Source organism: Stegodyphus dumicola, chromosome 3 (genome assembly GCF_044657685.1).
Source record: "Stegodyphus dumicola isolate Sdum_Otavi_A_Nest chromosome 3, ASM4465768v1".
Classification (NCBI taxonomy): Eukaryota; Metazoa; Arthropoda; class Arachnida; order Araneae; family Eresidae; genus Stegodyphus; species Stegodyphus dumicola.
The window spans coordinates 118,588,284-118,610,376 of NC_140770.1; the positions used below are offsets into that span (position 1 = coordinate 118,588,284).

General features: G+C 32.9%; 1 protein-coding gene across 1 annotated transcript in view; it reads left to right on the forward strand.

Moving 5' to 3' along the window:
- The first annotated feature begins 1,537 nt into the window (after positions 1–1,537).
- Positions 1,538–22,093, forward strand: part of LOC118185609 (toxin CSTX-20-like) — a 31,265-nt gene continuing 10,709 nt past the window's right edge. Inside the window, exon 1 of the mRNA XM_035355494.2 lies at positions 1,538–1,692. Within this exon, the coding sequence (XP_035211385.1) occupies positions 1,648–1,692 (45 nt within the window). The 5' untranslated portion in view covers positions 1,538–1,647. The remainder of the gene's footprint in view (positions 1,693–22,093) is intronic.

Genomic DNA, 22,093 nt, shown 5'->3' on the forward strand with positions numbered 1-22,093 from the left:
AATAAAACTAAGAATAGAAATATATAAAAAGGCTTTGCAATTAATGTGTCACTACAAAATTTCATTATAACCACTATACTTCATTCTGGGTACAGACGACAGAATATACAAGAAGAGTAAAAAATTTTGCAGTCAACTAGTTACAAGTTATTAGAAACATATTCCATTTACGAGTGTATATATATATATAGAATGTTTATTTCAACTTTACTTTGAATTCGATTTCATAATGACAATTTCCAATGTTTAATATCTGCAAATAATATAGTACTCAAGTGCATAAAGATGAAAGTGTCGGGGACGGTTACTCGAGTTTTACAGGATTTCTCTACAGTAATTGATTTTTACTCCAAATTGAATTGACTAAAATGCTTCATGAGAATAAGTTCTTTGAGTATCAGCATTGGTTCATAATTCCTACTATTCGCGGAAATATTTGGCCTGACTAGAATTGCCGGTTTGGCTTTAACTTTTAACTCGAGTAAAGACGAAACACTTTCGTATTTACGTATTTTTATCAATTATTGTTCATTGAACGGGAGTTGGTTTGTTCCCCTTGAAAAGTCAACTAATTTCCGATCAATGACAATGATTACATGTTTTAATTTTTCCTTTTACAATTGAAATATTATTCTTCGTGATGATTTAACTCCAGTCCCCGTTAAAACATTATTAACATTTTGATTTCAAATTACTTCAAAACATCTTTCAAAATATAACTTACCAGTATGGATGCACACTTTTAAAATAATTCTACTTTAATTAAACTTAGGAGATAATATAATCAATTAATCAATACTGTTTAGGAAATAAATTATTATATATATCTATACATATATGTACTAAATTATTGTTAAAATATGTTAAAATATTGTTAAGAAATCCAGATAAATGATTTTTTTTAAAATTAAGCTATGATAAAAAATTAACTTTTATACAATTAAAAGCAAATGAAAGATCTTTTTCTTCGTCGATTGGCTAAAGCGTCTTATTTAATTGCATAGAGGTTTTATTGGGGGGGGGGAACTAAAATTTTGTCACATAGGATGGCAACATATACTATTCACAAACATTACTCACCATATTTCGGAAACTATTATTTCAGTTGATAATAGTTCAGGTGAAATACTTTTTATTTATATAATAAAAATTTTATTTATATAATATTTATATAATACTTATATATGATTATATTCATACATATTACCGCTGGAAGCAGGCAACATGTTCCATTTTAATAGGCCACAATTATCTTGGTTTAGGTAAGAAAGAAACTGTTCCAAATACTTAAATAAGGCATTTTTAAGAAAAATTAATCATTTAAAAAATAATACCATTTAATGCAAAAATTTTAAATGATTAAGCTTTTATCTAAGTTCCCATCACAGTATTGGACTTTTTTCCTACTGTTTTCCGACTTTATCCATTACGCTTTAAGAAATGGGGGGGGGGAAATATCCGTCTGAGAATCTGAAATATCTTAAAATTTAGCGGAAGAATGATAAAGTATCTGTTTCTTCCATCTGCTGCATCCCCAGAGAAACGGGAAATGCATCCTATAATCGTTATTGTACTTAATCATGGAAGCAAATCTTTCAGCTTATACGCGCGGCAGAATAGAAGAAAGCTTCAGTCTCTTACGATATCATGAAAGCAGTACTAATTCTTGCTCTTTTAGGTTGCTTGATAGCGGTAAGTTCCTTTTTAGTTACTGTAGACCCGCATCATTCGATGTCAGTTGGTTTACCAATTTCTCACGTTATTCCTAAAGCGCACAGTACGACAATAAAGTTTTAAGATTAAATTTATAGAAATCCTAAGTTGCGGGGGGGGCGAAACGATATTTTTCCCTTTTACTCTTGTATATGCATTCTTTTAAGTTTATACAATGTTTGGCACCCTCTGTAGTTGAACTCATCTTTTGAAATAATTCTTAAATCTCTGCTTAAGGTTTTCCGAGTAACTTAATGCTATAAAAATAATAAACCTTTAATGAAAGGTTTCATACCATTGTGTGGCAGAATTCTTTTGGTCATGCAGTAATTATTCTTCAGCTACGCCAAACCTATATGAATTTCATTTACGTGTGTTCCTCAGAAGTAATTTCATTGCAAATTATAGTATTTTAATAAAAGCAGTTCACCGACATTTATAACTGAAGATACTGTGTTGTGAATCGATTTCGGACCAAGCAAATAACCATTAATTTATCTGAGGATCATAAATAAATTACCTTCGTGTCATAGTTTGCTGAAAATACCAGTATTAATGTTTGCTATTTGGATAAAATCATTGCTATTGTTTGTTTATATTGTTTGTTTGTTGGAATTCTATTCAGCAGATGTTCCTTTTTCCTTGGATCAAAACAAACGATTAAATGCATAGAAAATTCAATCTATCAGCAGACGATATTTTAGGAAAAACCAGTCGAGGTGTCAGGATAATAAATGCTGCCAATTTTCGTTTGGCAAGTTTACTGGAATTTGCTAAAACAATTAGTCTTAAACTTAGCAGACGCACAGTGCATTTTCAAGAACTTTATATAAAATTATTACTGAAAAATATATATTAATTAATACCCTCTGTAAGACGACCACATTCTGAAAACAGAACTAATTCTTCCGCTTGCTTGATAGCGGTAAATTAACTCTTTAATTACAGCATTCCAATATAGTAAGTTAGTTACTTGGTTTACTAATGTCCTAAGTTCTTTAAATACTAATATATAAAATATAGAATTGTTTATTATAAATATATGTAACAAATAATTTCGATAGTGATATAAATGTTGCATAGCGTTTTCATAGATTATCTTTATTGAAGATTATTTAGTGGAATAATAACATAGTAAAGCAAATAAGTTACAGAGTTCACATGTTCAAAGAAATGTATTTGATAAGAGAATAGAAACTGTATTCAAAGAAATGTATTTGATAAGAGAATAGAAATTGTAAACATGACGTTTTAGAACAGATGCAAGTGAGAGTAATGTACGAACACTAGGATACGAATGCTAGATTAAGGAGATTAAGGAAGATTAAGAAAGTTAAAAATCTATTTTATTTCTATTTGTTGATTAAATTTTAGATTTAAAATTTTCATATTACTATTGGCTGAAAAATTTCAGCTTCACTTTTGCATTACGTAAGTTTGCGAGAGAAGCATTATATAAAAATCATGTGACATAGATTAATTTCGAAGTAACGCATGCGAGAAAGATTTATTATAAGCACATTATTAGACACATTACTACTGACAGAAATAGGAAATAATCAGATTTAAAAGGAGAGTTAAGGAGCTACTGCATATTAAAGCTATTTTTTTTCAACTACAGGGAACCCATCTTAACCTTTTACAAAAGCTTATGTGGACACCACATGTCTTCCTTGTATGGCCTATTAAATGCTTTGCTGTATTTCATTTAAACTTATTTCCTCGAATTTCATTAGATATGTATTTCTCATTCAATGAATTCAGTTCTCATTTCGCGGCAAAGCAAAAATACATAAAAACTCAAATCATCTTCATTAAAAACTGTAAAATGCAAAAACACATAAAACATCAAATACAGTTAAAAGAATTTTTAAAAAAAAATTGCAATTCAAATTAGAGATTTTATTCAAAAACAAGCAATTCGGCCAGTGGGCATAGAGGCAGATCTTTCGATGCACCAAACTGCAAGTTTACTTTTGGTCTCAATCGGCAAAAAGACATTGAAGGAGCAGAAACTGACTTAATTCACTGTTCTACTGAGTTTCAAAAATAAACAAATGGCGGTTCGTTAAGCTTAACTCACCACTTCGAAATTGTTGATAATTCTACAATAATTGCATGCAGATTAACTAAAGGTGTAAAAATCTTAACCGGAACATAAAAACTACATAATTCAATCACCTTTAAAGAAAAAAATGCACAATTTACCATTATATAAGAATAAAAATACTAAGCTCACCAAGACAAGTAACAGAGTGAGAAAATCTATGCAACGATTGCATGCATCTATATACGATTGGTGTAGCCGATTGCAATGAAAAAGGGAGGTGCACAACTGCATGTTATAGAAGTCCCATATACAAAATTTCAAAGTTGCACGGCTTCTTGAGTTATCTGAGATATATACATACATACGTAGGAATGTACATACAGAAGTCAAGAAAAATCTCTTCTGAATCCATTTAAAATCCATTTTGCAATCCTTTTTGGAAAAAACAGTCGTTTACTCTGTCCGTACGTTTAGATGTCACGTAAAAACATCGTTCAAATAGTTTTGAGAGCGGTTGAAATTGATGTTTTTGTTGAAATATGATATCCGAAATTTTTCGCGATTACAATACTTCCTTTACTCCGTACAAGGAAATAATGATTACTCAAAGTTTCGGTCAATTTCAGTCTTCTGTGGAAATGATCGAAGAGAAACGATATGATGGTCATCTTCGATTTCCATAACGTATTTGCACTATTCGAAATTTCTGGAATCTTCTAAAGAAAATATTAGAATAGAATAGAAATGCGGTATAGCGGTTTATTAATATCGTTATATTAATAAATCAGGAATTAGTTGTAAATATAAATCAAATAAATGAATTAATACATTAACCGCCAAAACTACAAGGAATGTTTCTTTTCTCATGAAAATAATAACAAATATTAAAATAAGCATTTATAACATAAATTTACATTGAAAATAAGAAAAATGCTCTTACCTGTGGAAAACGCGAGTGTCGCGTTCGCGCAACGTCAGCGAAATAAGACTACGGATGTTTAGTGAGTAGGATTGTACTCGTATGATGTTTCTTTTGAGTGGAGCGCAGGATTACTTTTTAGCTGTATAACGTTTTATAAATCTGCAAATTACTTTACTTGTAATTAATTTATTATTAAAATATACATTGTATTTCTTTTACAAATACAGATTATTTCAATTGAAAGATTCAAACATGAAAAGCTTCATTACAATCATGATGTAAAGGTACATTACATACTTTGCATCTATAAACAGTCTGGCTATGGTACTCTTTACAACAAAGTCCTTTGTTATCAACGAACTTTACGATAAAATGTCTACCATCTCCATGCAATGGTTTTTGAATGCTGAATTTACTAGGTCTTCCTGTTGCTGATCTATTTCTGGCTGATTCTACACTCTCAATAAGAGTTTGCAAAAGGAATAATGCATTCTCGCGTCTAAAATCTAAAAGAGACTTTATATTTCCAGTAGTAAAAAGTGGTGATATTTAGTAACTTTAAATACGGTCTCACCTCATATAATTTATCAGTATTGTCAATTTGACTATTGTCTAATGCAAATTCTGCTTCATATTCCCGTACTGCAAACGTGATATCGATTTTCGTACAACAGGAACAGAAATGTCCTTATCAAAAGACCATTACATTTTTTCTTGAGGTATAGAATAATATCCTGTAAGCCAGTGGTCGGCAAACTTATTAGCCAAAGAGCCAAATATGAACATTACAAAAATTTTAAAAAAATTGGGAGCCAAATCTGCTTGCTTAGTAAACTTTTATTACACTAAATAAAACTAAGTTTAATACTTAATAAATATTTATAATGCGAACAATGTGCTTGCATCTCCTTGGAAAGTTTGAGTAAGTCAGGTTTGTATGTTGTTGTTTTTAATTTTAGGCATTATTCCAAGTTCTCATCAATAAGATGACTTCTCAGTTTACTCTTGATAATGTTCATGCTTGAAAAAGATTTTTCGCAAATATATGTAGAACCGAAATGGGAAAGAACAGCAAACGCGAGCTTTTTCAGCTGATCGTAAATGTGATCTTAGTTCACAACACAGGTTGAATTGGAAATATTGGAGAAGAAAAAATGTGATCTTAGTTCACAACACAGGTAGACCACTTGTGTAGTGAACTAAGATCACATTTTTCTTCTCCAATATTTCCAATTCAACACAAAGACGTTCGAATTTAGAGCGCCATATCTCCTTGTTTTTTAAATCCAGCAATTGTATTTCAAAGCTACCAATGTCAATTTCAAAATGAGAAAATTTCAACTTGGTTATCGTAGCATTACGAGGATTTTTGACAAATGCTAAAGTTGCTCTGCTGTTCTTAAATTCCTGAAACCTGTTTTGAAAGGTTTCAGGAATTTGAAATGCACAGGATTTTGAAATGTTTCCCTTTCAAAATCCTGTGCAAAAATGGATAATTTGTTTTCGAATGTTATTACTTCTTCTACCATCGAAAAAATTAAGTTTCCTTTTTCTTGTAGTTTACGATTAAGCTGATTTAGATGAGACGTAACGTCTACCATGAAATAAAAGTTTTGGATCCACTGATCGTCTGTTAGTTCTGAATAGTTAGTTCTTCTCAAGGAGAAATGCTTTAATTTCCGGAAAAAGGGACGCGAAACGTTTTATAACGTTCCCTCTTGATTACCAACGTACCTTGTTATGAAGCAGATCAGCGTACTCACTCTTCATTTCAAATAAAAATTCTTTGAATTGGTGATGATTAAGAGCTATAGCTAAAATGGAGTTGATAATGGTAATCACTAATTCCATAACTTTATAAATTTCTTCCGGAAATGTTTGCGCACAAAGCGCTTCTTGGTGAATGATACAATGGTGAACAAGTATCTCGAGATTAATTTTTTCTTTCAAAATAGAACAACCTCTTTTCTTACGCCGGTCATACTTTTGGCCCCATCTGTTGAAATCGACACAATTTTATCGAGGGGAATATGATGTTTATCCATACACTAAATTATAGCATTGGCGATATCTTCTCCGCGCGTCTGACCTTTGAGTGGCAATAATCCTAAAGTTCTTCTTTAGGGCCTGAATGAGACATAAATCTTACAAAAAGTGAAACTTGCGCTGTATCATTTATGTCACAAGACTCGTCAACTGCTATTGATAAAGCCGAAACCAATTTCAGATCTCCGATATGCTGGGTGGTTATATTCGAACACATTTTAATTGCTCTATCTTTAATGATTTTGGCAGACAATGGTAACTCATTAATTCTTTTCAGAATACCTGCTTTGTTCTTAAAATCTCGAAATAGCTCTTCGGATGCATTTATGAAACAATTTTTATGTATTCGCCGTCTGTGTACGGTTTTCCTCTCTTAGCAATCTCTTGGCTACAAACAAAACTTGCCATATTAATACTGCTGGAAGATTGCATCCAGTTATTAAACACAGAAGTTGACGACTCTTGACTCTTCTTTCGGGAGTTCCTCAACTGGTTTCTTCCTTGCATCATCGGTAGGATACTTAGTGCTAAATGACGCGTGCTTTCTTGCAAAGTGTCTCTCTAAATTTGACTTCTTGTTATGCGCGAATTTCTAATTAAAAATAAGACATGTCGTAAGTCCATTCAAGTGTTGAATAAACGCAAAATTCTCGGTCAACTCAACTTTAAATTCGCGATTTTCATCTACCGTTTTTTTTTTTTTTTTTTTTTTTTTTTTTTTTTGGTAGCCATGTTAATTGGGGTGCCTATAAAACTATTCCAAATATATATTTTTCTAAAGCCACCAGTACAAAATTATTTATCATTATTAAATTGAGGAAAATAAAAATAAAAATAAATCTTTTTAAAAAATACAATTTTATTAATATATGTAACTGCACTAAAAAGAAAAAAATATTTTTTTTCCATCATCAGAATAACAAAACTTTTAATATGACCAAAAATGGAAGAAAACTTCCAACATTTGGACAAATAGAAATTATCGAAAAATCGAATACAAATTTTGTACCATACATAACAGATACATACATAAACATACATAACAGATTTAATAAAATTGTATAGAAATACCTGTAAGATGTGCAGCTAGATTAAAAAATACAACTTTTTAATAAGACAGGACAACGACAGACACGGTAGATAAGACAAAACTGTTCACACTGCAACTACTGCTCTGTAATGCCAATTTGTACCTTCACAACTTTATAAAAAGCATGCACGTGCATGCCGGTAGCTTGTACATGGTTTATGTTTACGTTTACGAAAACTAATAAAATTAAACTCGATGTTCGTTACGTATTTTTACAACAATAAAAATTTTAATTACCTATCTATCTTTTTACTCAAACAAAAAATTATACATGTTCTCCATTTATAGAAGAATTTTAATTTATCAAAATAGGATGTAATTTTTTTCTTAATAAGTTTTTCTTTTTTTAATGAAAATATTATTGCCTCTTCCGTGGGCCCTTGTGCCAGAGCCGCACTTAAAGAACCAAAGGGCCACATGCGGAGCCTCACTTTACCGACCACTGCTGTAAGCAATAATATTCCAATAAATCTTCTTATATAGGCTTCAGATGCAAAAACTTCCGGGCGCTTTTTTTTTCCCCCGCTGAGCGTATATATTTCTCTGTTCAACGAGAAGAGACTAAACGTCTAAACCAAAACAAAAATCGAAAATCTGTGCACTAGTTTCACCTTGTCTTTTATAATTTATGTTCTATCTCTTTCTTCATGTCTTTCCTGAAACATAACTAACAGTTCCTTTTTTTATCCACTACAAGATTTCAGTCTTCTGCTTTTTAAACTTTTTAGTATGACTATAACTGCTTTTAGAAGGCTGAAACGTACTTCTTACGTGAATTTCAACTTCCCCAGCAGTATCATTTGGTAAAATATCATTATCATTATTTAAGACATTGCCATTCCTTTCTTATTCGTCACTAGATTCTGCAATTTCTGGGGGAACAACAACAATATCAGTTTCATTCTGGTCATTATTAAAATTATCATCATCTGTTTCTTCATCAAAAAATCTTTGAATGGCTTCTTCTAATGTAAGATACCTCGTTCTAGGCATTTTTAAACAACCAGAACATGAAGCAGAACATCGAAAGGAATGAGTGTAAAAGGAGATTGACTACCGTTTCCTGCTGACGTTGCGTCAGCGCAACACCTGTTTTCCCTTCCTTCCCAAAACAAATATAAACATCTGACTGATGTAATGTTCTGATAAACGGTGACCTGGACTAAAAATAGATTACTCATAAAGACGGCGATTCTTTCGTTAAATATTTTCAGCAAAAATACCCGGTCGAAATTTTACCGGTCGAAATACCCTGAAAATTTTACTTAAATTTTGCTTAAAGTATGAGATTAATTATTATAAACAAAATGATTGTTGAAGGCAAATATTTTTTATAGAAATAATCTTCATAATATTTCCTACACAAAATCATCTGCTGGTATAAAATATCTTAGGTAGTTATATTTATATACGCATTTATTTTGACCGTTGCGTCAACGCAACACCAGCGGCTAATCGATTAATAAATGAAAAGTTACTTGAGTCCCAATTTTTCAAATTATTGCAATTTAATGTTTTGATTAAATTTGCAATTAAATGTTTTTATTAAACTAAGTTACTGCGATAAATTTATTGAACTAATCATAAGGATATTGGGACGTTATATTTAATTTTTGGAGCTTGGTCTGCAATGTTAGGGACTTCTATAAGAATGATTATTTGTACAAGTAAACGATATTTTAAAATGTAAACAACATATATGTCGTAAAAACTAAAACAAATGAAATAATAAATGAAAATAAAAAATAAAACTTCATACGTAAGTTTTATTCATTAATTCCAAACCAGGCTTTATAGAATGAATTTAGTCATCCAATGGAATACGCTAATCGATTTTTCAGGCAGATTTCATTATAGTTAACCTTTAGTTAACCTTTTTTATCGTTCCTTCTTTCAACTTACAACTCTCCAGAATGGGTTTTTAGAATCGCGTTGAATGCATATGAGTAAGAAGTAGTATTTAAGGAAGGTTCAACTTACTTAGAGAGAGACAACACTGACCTACTGAGCAACTTCCGAGCTAAGTTATCCTAAAGGCAACAAACGGAATATGTTACTCAGAGGTAAAACCATCTACTATCTACTGGCCACAACCTTAGGTCGGGGCCAAAATAGATCAGTCGGGCACTAAAATGTCAAAGTCAAATTTCAAAGTTCACATTTATACAATATACAGAGTTATTTGTATATATTGCGTACGTTGAAGAAATACATCTGAAGTTATTATATTAAGATTTTCCAGAACAGTTAAGACAGGAATTGACAGCGGGCCTACAGTAACAAACATGGTAACAATAAATGCAAAACGTTTAAAGTAGAAGATCATAGATAAATGTCAGTCATATATAATAGAAAACACAAGTAAATGAGCAGTAAGGATCAACACCCCGTTCAGAATCTGCACGCTATTGAAATGAAGTATATAGTCATGAAAGAATCAAGTCTGATCTCTAGAGTCCAAATTTAAGTGTAAATGAACATATTTTATGTTCCATAATCCAGTACTAAATGTTTCGTCCAAAGCAAAGTATTGTGCAGTTCATGCAACATTCAAGTCATATAACTCAGATATACTGGAATTTGTACTAAATCATAGTAATAAAATCCAAAAGTTCAATCAAAATGTTTGTTGATTCCAGTACAATTAACAGTTGTCATATAATTGTAACAATGAGTTAAAGAAGATCATACCAGATATACACAATATAGAACAAACATTATGTTTCCATACTTGGCCATAAATGTGCCAGGAGAAAAACTATGAGTACAATTATATGTTAATCTACACAAGAACAGATAGCATAATATTGAGAGACATGCATTCATAACGGTGAACAAAAGATTACTTCAGATACAACTAAGCACGTGATGTACACTTTATGCTGTTGCTTTTGAATGAAGAAAAAGTGTCATAATGTTTATAAGAAATCAGATGTTACAATTAATAAAAGTACAATTGTATTATTTCGTAGGTAAGTCATTCCAGATATTCACTGGTTCATATAAGCCAAAACAAAGTTTGATTATGTACAGATTCAAACAAGAATATTTAGCAGTAAGATAGAACATAGTGTAAATATGGAAAAGTTCGCACCAGATATGTGAAGAGATAAACGAAGAAAGTCGATCGCTAAATTAAAGTAATTCTAAGCGCAATAGTCAACACTTCATATTATTACACATTATTACATTTGTATTCAAAACCTAGTTATTAATGCAAATAAGAGATATACACAAAGATATACTATACTGGTTCAAATATATACAATATTACTTATTTCATATAAAACTTACTAAATATATTAAATTACACAAAACATATTACATATTGTTACATAATGCTTAATATATTTACATGTTACATATTATCATTGTAAATACAAAAGACAGATCATAACCTAATACATTTTAAAAACACAATACTTGTTACAAATCAATACACATTATAAAAAGTTGCAGTATCAAACACCAGGAGTACACCAGATATTCATGGATAAGTATAATTCTAGTCAAACAATGTTAAAATCATTGAAATAAACAATATATAAGAAAAGATTCGAACAATTAGGTTATGCACAGAAACTCTGGTGAAGTCAAATAAAACTAAATAAGAGCTAAATAAGAGCTAGAACATGTATGCATTTTGTTAAACTTAACTTGTACATAAACAACATTCAGTAGTACCATAAATGTGCTATAATAATTTTCCACCATTAAGAAAAAGGTACGACCATGTCAAGACAGATTGTAAGAGAGGCAAACCGATTACAGATGAATTTGTCTACAAATCAAAGCATGTACCAATCACAAAGTACAGTTACAAATAAGTAAATAAAAAGTGAAACTAAGCATTTGACATGTTAGAAGAAGCAGTCACCATGAGCAATGGGAAAACAGTTATTCTATTTTAAATAAAGAGTCATACCAAAAATATAAACAAAACTAACTCATGTCATAGTAAATGCTGTAACAATTTCCAAGATAAAAGAAAAACAGCTTTCAACACAAGATAAAACAACACATTATTACTTGTAACATAAAAAAATTACTTATAATTACTAAAAAAATTACATATTAAACCATATCAAGACTTATTATTAAATCAAACAACACAGTAAAACATATTACTTGATAATATTACATGTTAGAAATGAGGATTATTAATTAAACGTGTGACAAAATGATTACTAATTACACATTATAGCAATTACTTATAATTGGAGAACAACTAAAGCTGTAAACAATTCTCAAAAAACAACTGACAATAACTTCTAAGAAACTAGGAACCTCACCCCAGCTCTTATACTAAAGTATTATTCTTCTACTGACGAAGAAGTCTGTACCTGTACACTGCATTGTGTCAGTACTCTCTGTAGCTGAAGCATACCTGCGCGGTTAGTCAAAAGTTTTTCTAGTCACTGAGGCCAGTATTGCCCCAGCGGTCTGCGTAAAAGAGTTTGCTTGAATACTGGACAATGAAAGACATAATGTTCAGGATCAGCTAATCCACCGCAGTTACAGCAATCGTCTGCGCTAAGTCTAAATCTTCGAAGATAGCTCTTAAAGGGACCATGTCCCGAGAGAAACCATGTTAAAGACGAATTAACAGCATGCAGTTTTGTCGAAACTTTAGGTATGAATTTAAAAACTCGTCTTCCAGTCAAACCAGCAGACCATTGCTCTTGCCATTTACTCTGCAGTAAATTCCATGTTAAAGATTTCAGGTATGATTGTGGTAATGGTAGAGCTTGTTCTATGCGCTCCTGTGCAAGAGCAGCCTCTTTTGCCAAACGGTCTGCAAATTCATTTCCGAAGAGACCTTGGTGTGATTTGACCCATATGAGATTGGGTCGAAGAGAGGACGGAAATTGTAACAATAAGTGTTGTATATCTTTAAAAAGAGAAGTTTTGCTGGTGTAGTCTAAGATAGCCTCTAAGCTGGAAGCTGAGTCAGAATAAATAGCAATCTTTTGACTTGTAATTAGGACCATTTGGTGTGCAAGTTGAAGCGCTTTTCGAATAGCCAAAAGTTCAGCTTGGTAGATCGTGTTAAATTTAGACAATCGCCTGTTCCAGTGAAAAGTCAACTGCTGACTCTTTAGAACACAAAGACCCCTGCCAGTGCTAGAGGCCATCCGTGAACCATCTGTGAATATAGAAATTTATGCTTGACTTTGAGGAGTATTTTTAATATGAATTGAATGCCGTAAGTTAAAGTCAGGGGGCTTGCGAATGAAGTTTGTAACCCGCACTTCAAAATTGTCCGGGTAAAATGTAAAGCCCCAGAGATTTTGCTGTGTACGGAGACGTAAAGACGTAAGAAAGAGGCTATAAGTGCCTTTTTCTCTACTTGTAGAGAGAGGGGAGGAATGCCTGTCAAAATCTGAAGTGCCGCAATTGATGTTGTACGATAAGCTTTGCTTATCTGAAGAAAATGTGATCACTGTAAGGCATCCAACTGCCGCTTGGCTCCTTTATTAAGATTCGTGCCCCATGCTGATGCTGCATACAATATAATGCGTTGCGTAACTACTTGATACCAAAGTTTAAGGAAATGGGGTGGTACTCCCCATGTTGGTCCTGTTACTTTATTCATAGAATTAAGAATCCGCATTACTTTACCCCTTAAATATTTAATGTGGGGAATCCAAGATAGTCGATTATTAATGATAACGCCCAGAAAAGGCAGTTTCTCCACGAAGGTAACAGAATAACCATTCAATTTTAGACTAGGATTACGCCGAAGTCGATGTCGTCTTCCAATTAAAATTGCCTTGGTTTTGGTTGGAGAAATGGTAATCTTGTGTCTTCTCGCCCACTCCTGGAAAATATTTAGTCCAATTTGTGCTCTTTTTTCAATATTGTGTCTACCGTTAACAATGATTAAGAAGTCATCAGCATAGGCAATAAGCTTTATATCTGTATGATCCATAAAATCTGTGAAGAGTGAGTCGGCTACAAGCAGCCACAGCAGCCCAAACAGGAGCCTTGCGGGCATCCCTTAGTAACCCTATGGGTTGTAATACCTGCTGCATCTGTAATTTGAGCTGCTCTGTCAGAGAGATAGTCCCGAAGAAAGTCAATCAAGTAAACTGGACAATTTAAGTTCTTTAGTGCCTGAATAACATCAAGCCACCAAAGTCTATCAAAGGCAGCCTGTATGTCAAGCGAAATGATTAAACTATGGTTATTATATTGCCTGTTTGTTTGAATTGTTGTTAGAAGATCATTTAAGGCATGTTCCGTAGATTTATTCTTGGTGAAGCCATATTGTTTCTTAGATAGTAGGTTATGTTTAGCGAGGAAGTACTGTAGCCGTATTAAAATTGCCTTCTCTAGTACTTTTCCAAGAGCTGGTAACAGACAAATAGGTCTATAAGATGATGGTAATGCAGGATCTTTTTCTTTTTTCAAAAACAGTACTACCTCAGCTATCTTAGTACCTTGAAGAAAATACTTGAGACGCCAACAGGCATGAAAAAAAGCTATTAACAGAGCTGGAAAATTATTGAAGATGATTCTAATGATTTGATTATCCACACCATCAGGTCCAGGTGCTTTGCGAATGTTCAGATTTTTAACTATGAGACTAATTTCACTTTCTGTTGGCACAGGTGAATCTGTCTGCTTTGATGTAAAAGTATAATTCTCAAAATTATGTCGGATGTCTACTTGCTGTGATGTATCATCGTCTATAGAATCCTATTCAAAAATTTTGGCAAAGAGGTATTTTGTAATTTCTTGTTGAGTGGAGGCTGCTGGTAAAACTGAAGCTGGAATTAAGTGAGGATGAAAAACTGTATCAGTCTCAATTTTATAGATTGTTTCAAAACGCACTGATAGGTTGAGGCAACATTTCTTCCAAGAGTCTAGTTTTGACTGCAGTACTTTACGTTTAAAGTGAGCTTGTTCTTTTTTATATTTAACAAAAATCTGATGTGTAGACCACATGACTTCCTTGTACGGAATATTAAATTATACGCATTTTTTCTTGCATTTCATTTAAACTTATTGGACTGAATTAAATCTACTTCTCCGAAAGCGAATGAACCACAATAGAATAAATGCATTCTTTAAAATTCACTCTAGTATTTGTTTACCATAGCGACACTCTGGCGCTAGATTTACTTAACAGTATAAATAATTATATAACAGTTAACTTATGTAATAATTATATAACGGAAACTAAGTTAACTATTATATAATCCAATAATTATATAACAGTTAACTTATATATTTCGTTCATATTATAACTCATAATGCACAAAATTTATATCATTTAATGAACAGAATTATCTAATCGTTGCCACATGTTCTATTCAAATACTATAATAAAGCTAGAATGATATATAAAAGAAATTAAGCAAACAAAACAAAAAAGAAACAGTTTTTCACAGACGATTGAGTATTTCTCATTTAATTAATTCAGTTCTCACTTCGCGAGAAAGCAAAAATACATAAAAACTCAAAATATCTATATTAAAAATTACGAAGTAAATCTTAAACACTTATTTCCTCGAAAAAATTCCAGAAAGAATTAAGCATGATTTAATTGGCAATAATAAATGAAGCGTTATCTTTGCTGTTGCGAAGTTAAGTTTCTCTAGATTGGCAACAAATCCACTAGTCTCCTGTTTCAAATGTAGACATCAATGGCCGCCATAAAAAAAAAAGGCTTAGCGCACTTAGACAACTTTAAAATTGTTGATAATTCTAAAAATATTGCATACAGATTTACTAAAGGCATAAAAACCTTAACCGGAAGATAAAAACAACATAATACAATCATTTTTAAAGCAAAAAATGTACAATTTACAAACATATAAGAGTAAAGAAACTGAGATCACTGAGCCGGGTAACAGAGTGGATATATATATAAATATATTTATATACGTTTGGTGCGGCCGATTGCAACCAAAATACGAGGTGCACATCTACATGTTATAGCAGTCCTATATACAAAATTCCAACGTTCTGAGGCTACTCGTTTTTGAGTTATGCGAGATACGTACGTACATACGTTCGTACAGACGCCACGAAAATTTCTCTTCAGAATTAATTTTAAAGCAGTTTTATAATTTTTTTGAAGGAAAAGAGTATTTTATTCTGTCCTTACGTACAGATATCACGCAAAAACATCGTTAAATTGCATTCGATAGCGGTCAAAATGGATATTTTCGTTGAAATATGCTGCCTGAAACTTTTCGCGATTACAATACTTCGTACAATCAAGTAAAAAGCTGTTGCCGCAGAGGTGAAGTTCTCTCCCCCTGAGCTTGTCGTCTTAGGCGTCTTAAATTTCGTCGAAGTTGTTGTAGCTCTGGTGTCCACCATGAGACCTGTTGATGTGGTTTGAGGTGTTTGAATTTAAAACTGCGCTTACAAGCAGTGGTAATATAAGCTATGAGACTATTTTACACTTTATTCAAGTCACCTTTAGTGAAAGCTGAGTCGAATTAATGGCAAAGAGTTTCAACCGAAGGAGCCAATTAATTTATAAATTTGTTAATATTGCCTGAAATTGTCTTGAATCTACACTTTGAAAAGCAAGAGACTTGTTTATTAAACGTAAATGTTATTATTTGATGATCACTAGAGCTGACTAAATCATCTCGGAACACACCAATTTTGAAAGTACTGAGCCGAAGAGTTGTTGCATAAGGTCAGGTCAATCCAACCCTGCGCTCTTGTAGTACGAAAAGTGGGTGGACTGTCAGAATTATTAAGAATATGTAAATGATGAGAATACGAAAATTCGATAACAGCTGTTCCTCTCACATTGTCGTTGAGCGAACCCCATAAAGTATTACTAGCATTAAAATCTCCTGCAACAAATATATGTTGAAAGGAAGTTGATCATATGAAGTCAAGTTCATGTAGATTACTTTCCAAGTCTTCAGATGGTGGACAATAAGTCGAGGAGACGAGTAGTGATTCACTTGCAAAGCAGATAAACGCAGAGACCACATGCTGTGAAACCACAAAAGAAGTCAATTGAATTGTACCCGTTGTAACAAGTACTGAAGACCTAGAACGAGAATAATGAGCTTGAAAGCAGGATGGTGGACTCGGAATTGAATCATGAGCTATGTAAGGTTCTTGTAAAAACGTAACGATTGAGTTCTTTAAGAGTCTGATAAATTAGAGAAGTTGCAACTCGAGAACGTTGTAAGTTACATTTTAGAAAATTAATAGTACTCTCAGTGCACAGAATAGTATTAGAAGCGTCAGTTGAAATAAGCTGTAACATATTGAATTCTTTAAGCTTCTTGCTGAATTTTCTTTTTTAGTACCTCTCGATATGTGGGGCAGGTACTAGAACTTGCAGGATGACCTATATCAAGAGCGGAGCCGCTATGTTGATTTGAGAGTTTACAATTCACACACTGTTCCCGCTCTTTACAATCCCTATTTGCATGTGCACCAGCACAACGAGCACAAACAGGAGCAGCCTGACAATTGCGACTAGAGTGTCCCAGACCTTGGCAATTAAAACACCGATGAATTCGTACGTGTCTGCGAAAGTAGCACCTGACAAAGCCTAAATGTAAGAAACCAAAACCAATAATCCCCTCAGCGTATGTTGAGTCCAATTCTACAAGCCAATTATTTTTACCGTCACGACGGGTTGTGGGGAAATGGGATGAATATTAGTCGAATGAGACTCTTTTAAGTTTCGGAAGGCCTGGACTATTGTTTCTGCTTGAAACTTCGTGGAAACTCCAAAGATCAAAATCTTCGTTGTCAAAGGCTTAGGCTCCTTTATTTGTAAGTCTGTATTCAGGGAATCCTTTTCTTGAATTGCCTGTTTCAATGTTGTCAGATGTTCCCTTGTTTTACAACGTATTAAAATATTATTTGAACGAGTAGGTCTGATCTCTATGGGGAGAGCTAAATGTTTAATGTCCAAATCGGTTGCCAGTTGAAACTGAATGCTATTAAGTGTTCGGGAAGAATCTTTGGCTGAAATAAGGAGAACGTTATCCGAAAGATTTCTTTTGGGTTTCTTAGAACCCTCCTTCGTATCAGGAGTATTTACTGTTGGTACTCCAAGTTCTCGTGATCGTCCCGCAGCCTCTGCGTAAGTATGGAACTCCTTAGAATTATCAGTGCGGAGCTACACTGCGGGAGCAGTTGCCGTGCTAAATCAACGCGTTGTAAGCCAGAGAGTGGAGGTGACTTTAAGAAGGAATCGAGTTTCACTTCTAATTCAAAGAGTTTCTTTTCTAGTGATTCTTTTCTAGTGACATGTTACGTTCCTCCAAGGAGGTTACTCTTTCTTTTAAACTAGCCCCTGAAAACTCTCTAGATGTGCAATATAGAGTTCTCGTTTTGTTGAATGCTGCCGTATGTTACTAACAAATTTCTTGAGCTTAGTAGTTTCCTTATTATTTAATCTGTGCTTAGAATTAGAGTCAACCAGAAGATTAAAGATGCCGTCACAGGCCTCATTAATGAAAACCGTGTGATTACCCGAAATAATATCCACAGCTGAACCTTTCACTAAGCTGGGGGATGATTCACATAATGAAACCATAGATTGTGCAGGTGAAATTGGTGTTTTTGAAACAGACATTATATTAACAATAATTGAGGGAAAAAATGTAGAACAGGTATTTCTGTATACAAAGTCACTATGCAAGGCAATCGCTTTACAAGTAAAGAAGAACCTGTTAGTTGAAGTCAAGATATAGCATTACTACTGAAATACAATGGCAAATGAGTACGTTATGCAGAAAAGAACCATCAAAATAAAAAACACTAATTAGCAATAGTCTAATTTTAAAAAATTAACAATTTGAAAGGCTATTTATTACAAGAGAAGGAACCCTAAGGAACATAATGGCAACAAAATTAAAACAATCAAGAAAAGATATCAAGTAGCACTATGACCCTAAATTCAACATTAGGTCTGTGTAGTTATATAAGAAAGAACCAGGTCGTAAAGGCAACTTGTTGAGATTAATTTAAAAGTGAAAACTCTAGACATAATAATCAGCGTATTATTATTATATTAAAAGATACTACTGTAAAATAAAGTAGAAAACCTATGGCAACTTCCGGTAATAGTTTAAAAATCAGTACCAGGAACAGTGGTGTAAGTTAGCGTCTCTTACAATTCAATGTACAAAAATAAGTATAAAAGTTATAATAGGATTGAAAAATTGTTCAAGCTTATTAAAACGTACTTATATTTAGACATAGTACGAGGAACAATAAGAAAATTACACTTATATAAAGCAATAAACACTGTAATTATATAAAATAAGCAGAACGAATACAATGCATTGTCAATGGATGCCAACATACGATGCAAACATACCTAAAAGAACATCGAAAAGTGATATTAGTACTTATCTGACCTTCACAAGTCGCATATTGCTGCAATCCGTACAGGCAATCCGATTACGAATTTCTCAACTACAAATCACAAAATTCACACCACTTAGCACAAAAGAATGGCAAACGCACACCACTATACCGCAATGTTATGTCGCTGTGGCTTAGACGAAAAACATCACATCTTCGCCAAAAATGGCACAAATTTCACAAAATTTGTATCCTCAGAAACCGGAACACTTGAAGCATACACTTTTAATCATTAGATTCCTTCTTATAGTCCGGGAGCACAGAGTAAAACGCGAAAACACAGAGCCAAACAAAGGCGGCCGACAAACCGGAAACGAACTCCCCAACGTTTCTTTACTTAGAGAGAGACAGCTAGGAATCCTCAGTAGCGCTTGTTTGCCTTCGGGCTAAGTCTCTCTAGAAGCTCGGCCGCGTAATTACGTGCCTTTTGATGTTCGCCGAATAGTTTAGATTAAAGGCCAACTACGTTAGATTTGTGTTTGTTTTAGTTAAGTCTCTTAAATATAGTTAGTTCTTATTTCTTATTTTTGAATCTAAACCCAAGTAGAGGCTTTGTTATAAGCCCGAAGAAAGGGGCCGACTGTTTATCATATTTTGAGTGAAATAAAGGGTAGTTAACCCTTCTTGAGTTTACGATTTCTGTTATTTGAATTAAGTGATAAGTTTCTCGACAGTTCACTAGGTTTCTAAACATTTACTTCAGTAGTACAGAGTGAGGAATACTACAAACTTCTATTTATCTTTTCTAAAATTTAAAACTTTCGATTTTTGGTTTCCAAAAATTTTAATCTAAGTTTAATCCCTTAAGACTGTCGAAATTTTAGAGAGAAAAAAAGAAGGTACTTTAGAGGTAGGTAAGGTAGGTGACTCTAAAAGTTTTAGGCCTTACATATACAAAATTATTTGGCAATAAATTCATGCAGACAGATAGTAGCAATACTAAATGAAAACACTTTCAAGTTTTGTTAGAGATATCGCACGCGTTCGTTACTGATGGTGATGGCGTGAAAAGCGCACTTACGGGAAATTTTCAAGATAGATCTTCAGATTACTTTTCCAGGAACCGTGAAGTCGCTACTTAAACGATGTGAAAAGTGTATCGAAGTACAAAAAATCATCATGAAAAATAAACTATGAAGATTTTCTGCATTTCTTTTAGACGCATATAAAGGCAGGATATCTTGGATCTACCTGTACGCATTGAACTTTCACTTTCAAAATTAGGAAGGTGATCAATTGCAATAACATGAAAAACAGAAATTAATTGCTTTTAGCACTCTTTGAGTACTTATTTGCCAGTGTCATTTATTCAGATACACCATGAAAACGTAAAGGTACAGAAAAATGTAATAAGTCATTTCGGCGTCATAATCCGAAATAAGTCTACTTGATAAATTACACAGCACTGGATAGGTAGCCCTGGTATATTTTACCTTATTTTTCTTCAGTTAAACAAAAAGTTAACAATTTACTTCAGTTAACAAATTACAATGAATGAATGACTTATTATTTTTTCACAAAAATAAGTTTGTTGATACAATAAGAACTGGAAATACAATTCTCTGACTGAAGTAGCAGATAGTAAAATAATTGTTTGATAGCGAAATTAGACACTTTGGTAATCGCCATTCCGTGTGCTTGATGGTCTCGGTCGGGTAAAAGAAGTATCGTTTAAGAGAATGCTATTCATTGAGAAATAATGTCCTTTTTGCAATAAAAACCAGGCAAATAAAAATTTTCAAAAAACAGTTATTTTTGAATTTACATGCGATTCTCTATCTTTTTACATAATGATCGCGTGAGTTTATACATTCATCAGAAGGAACAATGAGTATTTGCATGCTTTTCTCATAGAATTCTAACCGTCTATGTGATGACAGTCAATTACATTAAATGTCATGTTCACTTTTCCATCAGAGTTCCGACCTTTCTTGAAAGCAATCTCACCCATTTTCGCGCTTTACTGTCACACATTGCGCTGTCACGCTATACTTCACATATCTTGCAATGAATATTCACAAGAAGGTGATTAAGTTAAACATTTTAATGTCACACTACGAAATGAATCACAATGAGTGAATCTATACCACTTAGATTCACTCACCGTCAATCAAAAAGGTGTTGGATTCTTCAAAAAGTAAGTCGGGAGCTTGCCGGCGCATTCATTCTCATGCACGCGCGAAATTTCAAACGATATTCACAATGGACCATACTTAAAAAATAAGACAAGTATGATTATCAACGGTCATTTACGACACGGGGTTTTTGGAACAGATAGCTTATCACAATAAATTAACTAGTATGTACGTCTACGTTATTCAAATTCCTGATTCCCTTTGAACAATATCCAGGTCAGTCTTTCCTAACGCAGCACCAAGTGCAGCATAAATTTCCCAGAAAAATAAATGCAATAGTTGGGTCTATCCTTATCTCTCTTTAAAAAAAAAATTAGATAAAATGATTACACAGTAAATACACGTTTATGACAGAAATATAGTTGGATTCATACACATCTGATTACGAATGACATTCATTCTGCTATATGCTTATAGCACATTATCTTTCAAAATATTTTTCACAAAGGTAAGCACTGGCATTTGTCATTAAATTCACTCAAAAACTTTACTTGAAAAGAACGTAAATATACACTGCACACACTTTGTATACACTGCTCAAAACAATTATAGGATATTGTGAGTTCGGGTATAAAAATAACCATATTATCGACAACTTTTTTAATAAAAATGAAAGAGAAGAGGATAAGAAAGGAAAGTTACAGAGTTTAAATTTTCGTCTATAATATCGAAAATCACGAGTTTCAGATAAGCAGTGAAAAGCAACTTGCAGCATTCCTTCTGTAAGAGATTAAAAACAATTCACGTGTGTTGAATGTTTTATAACA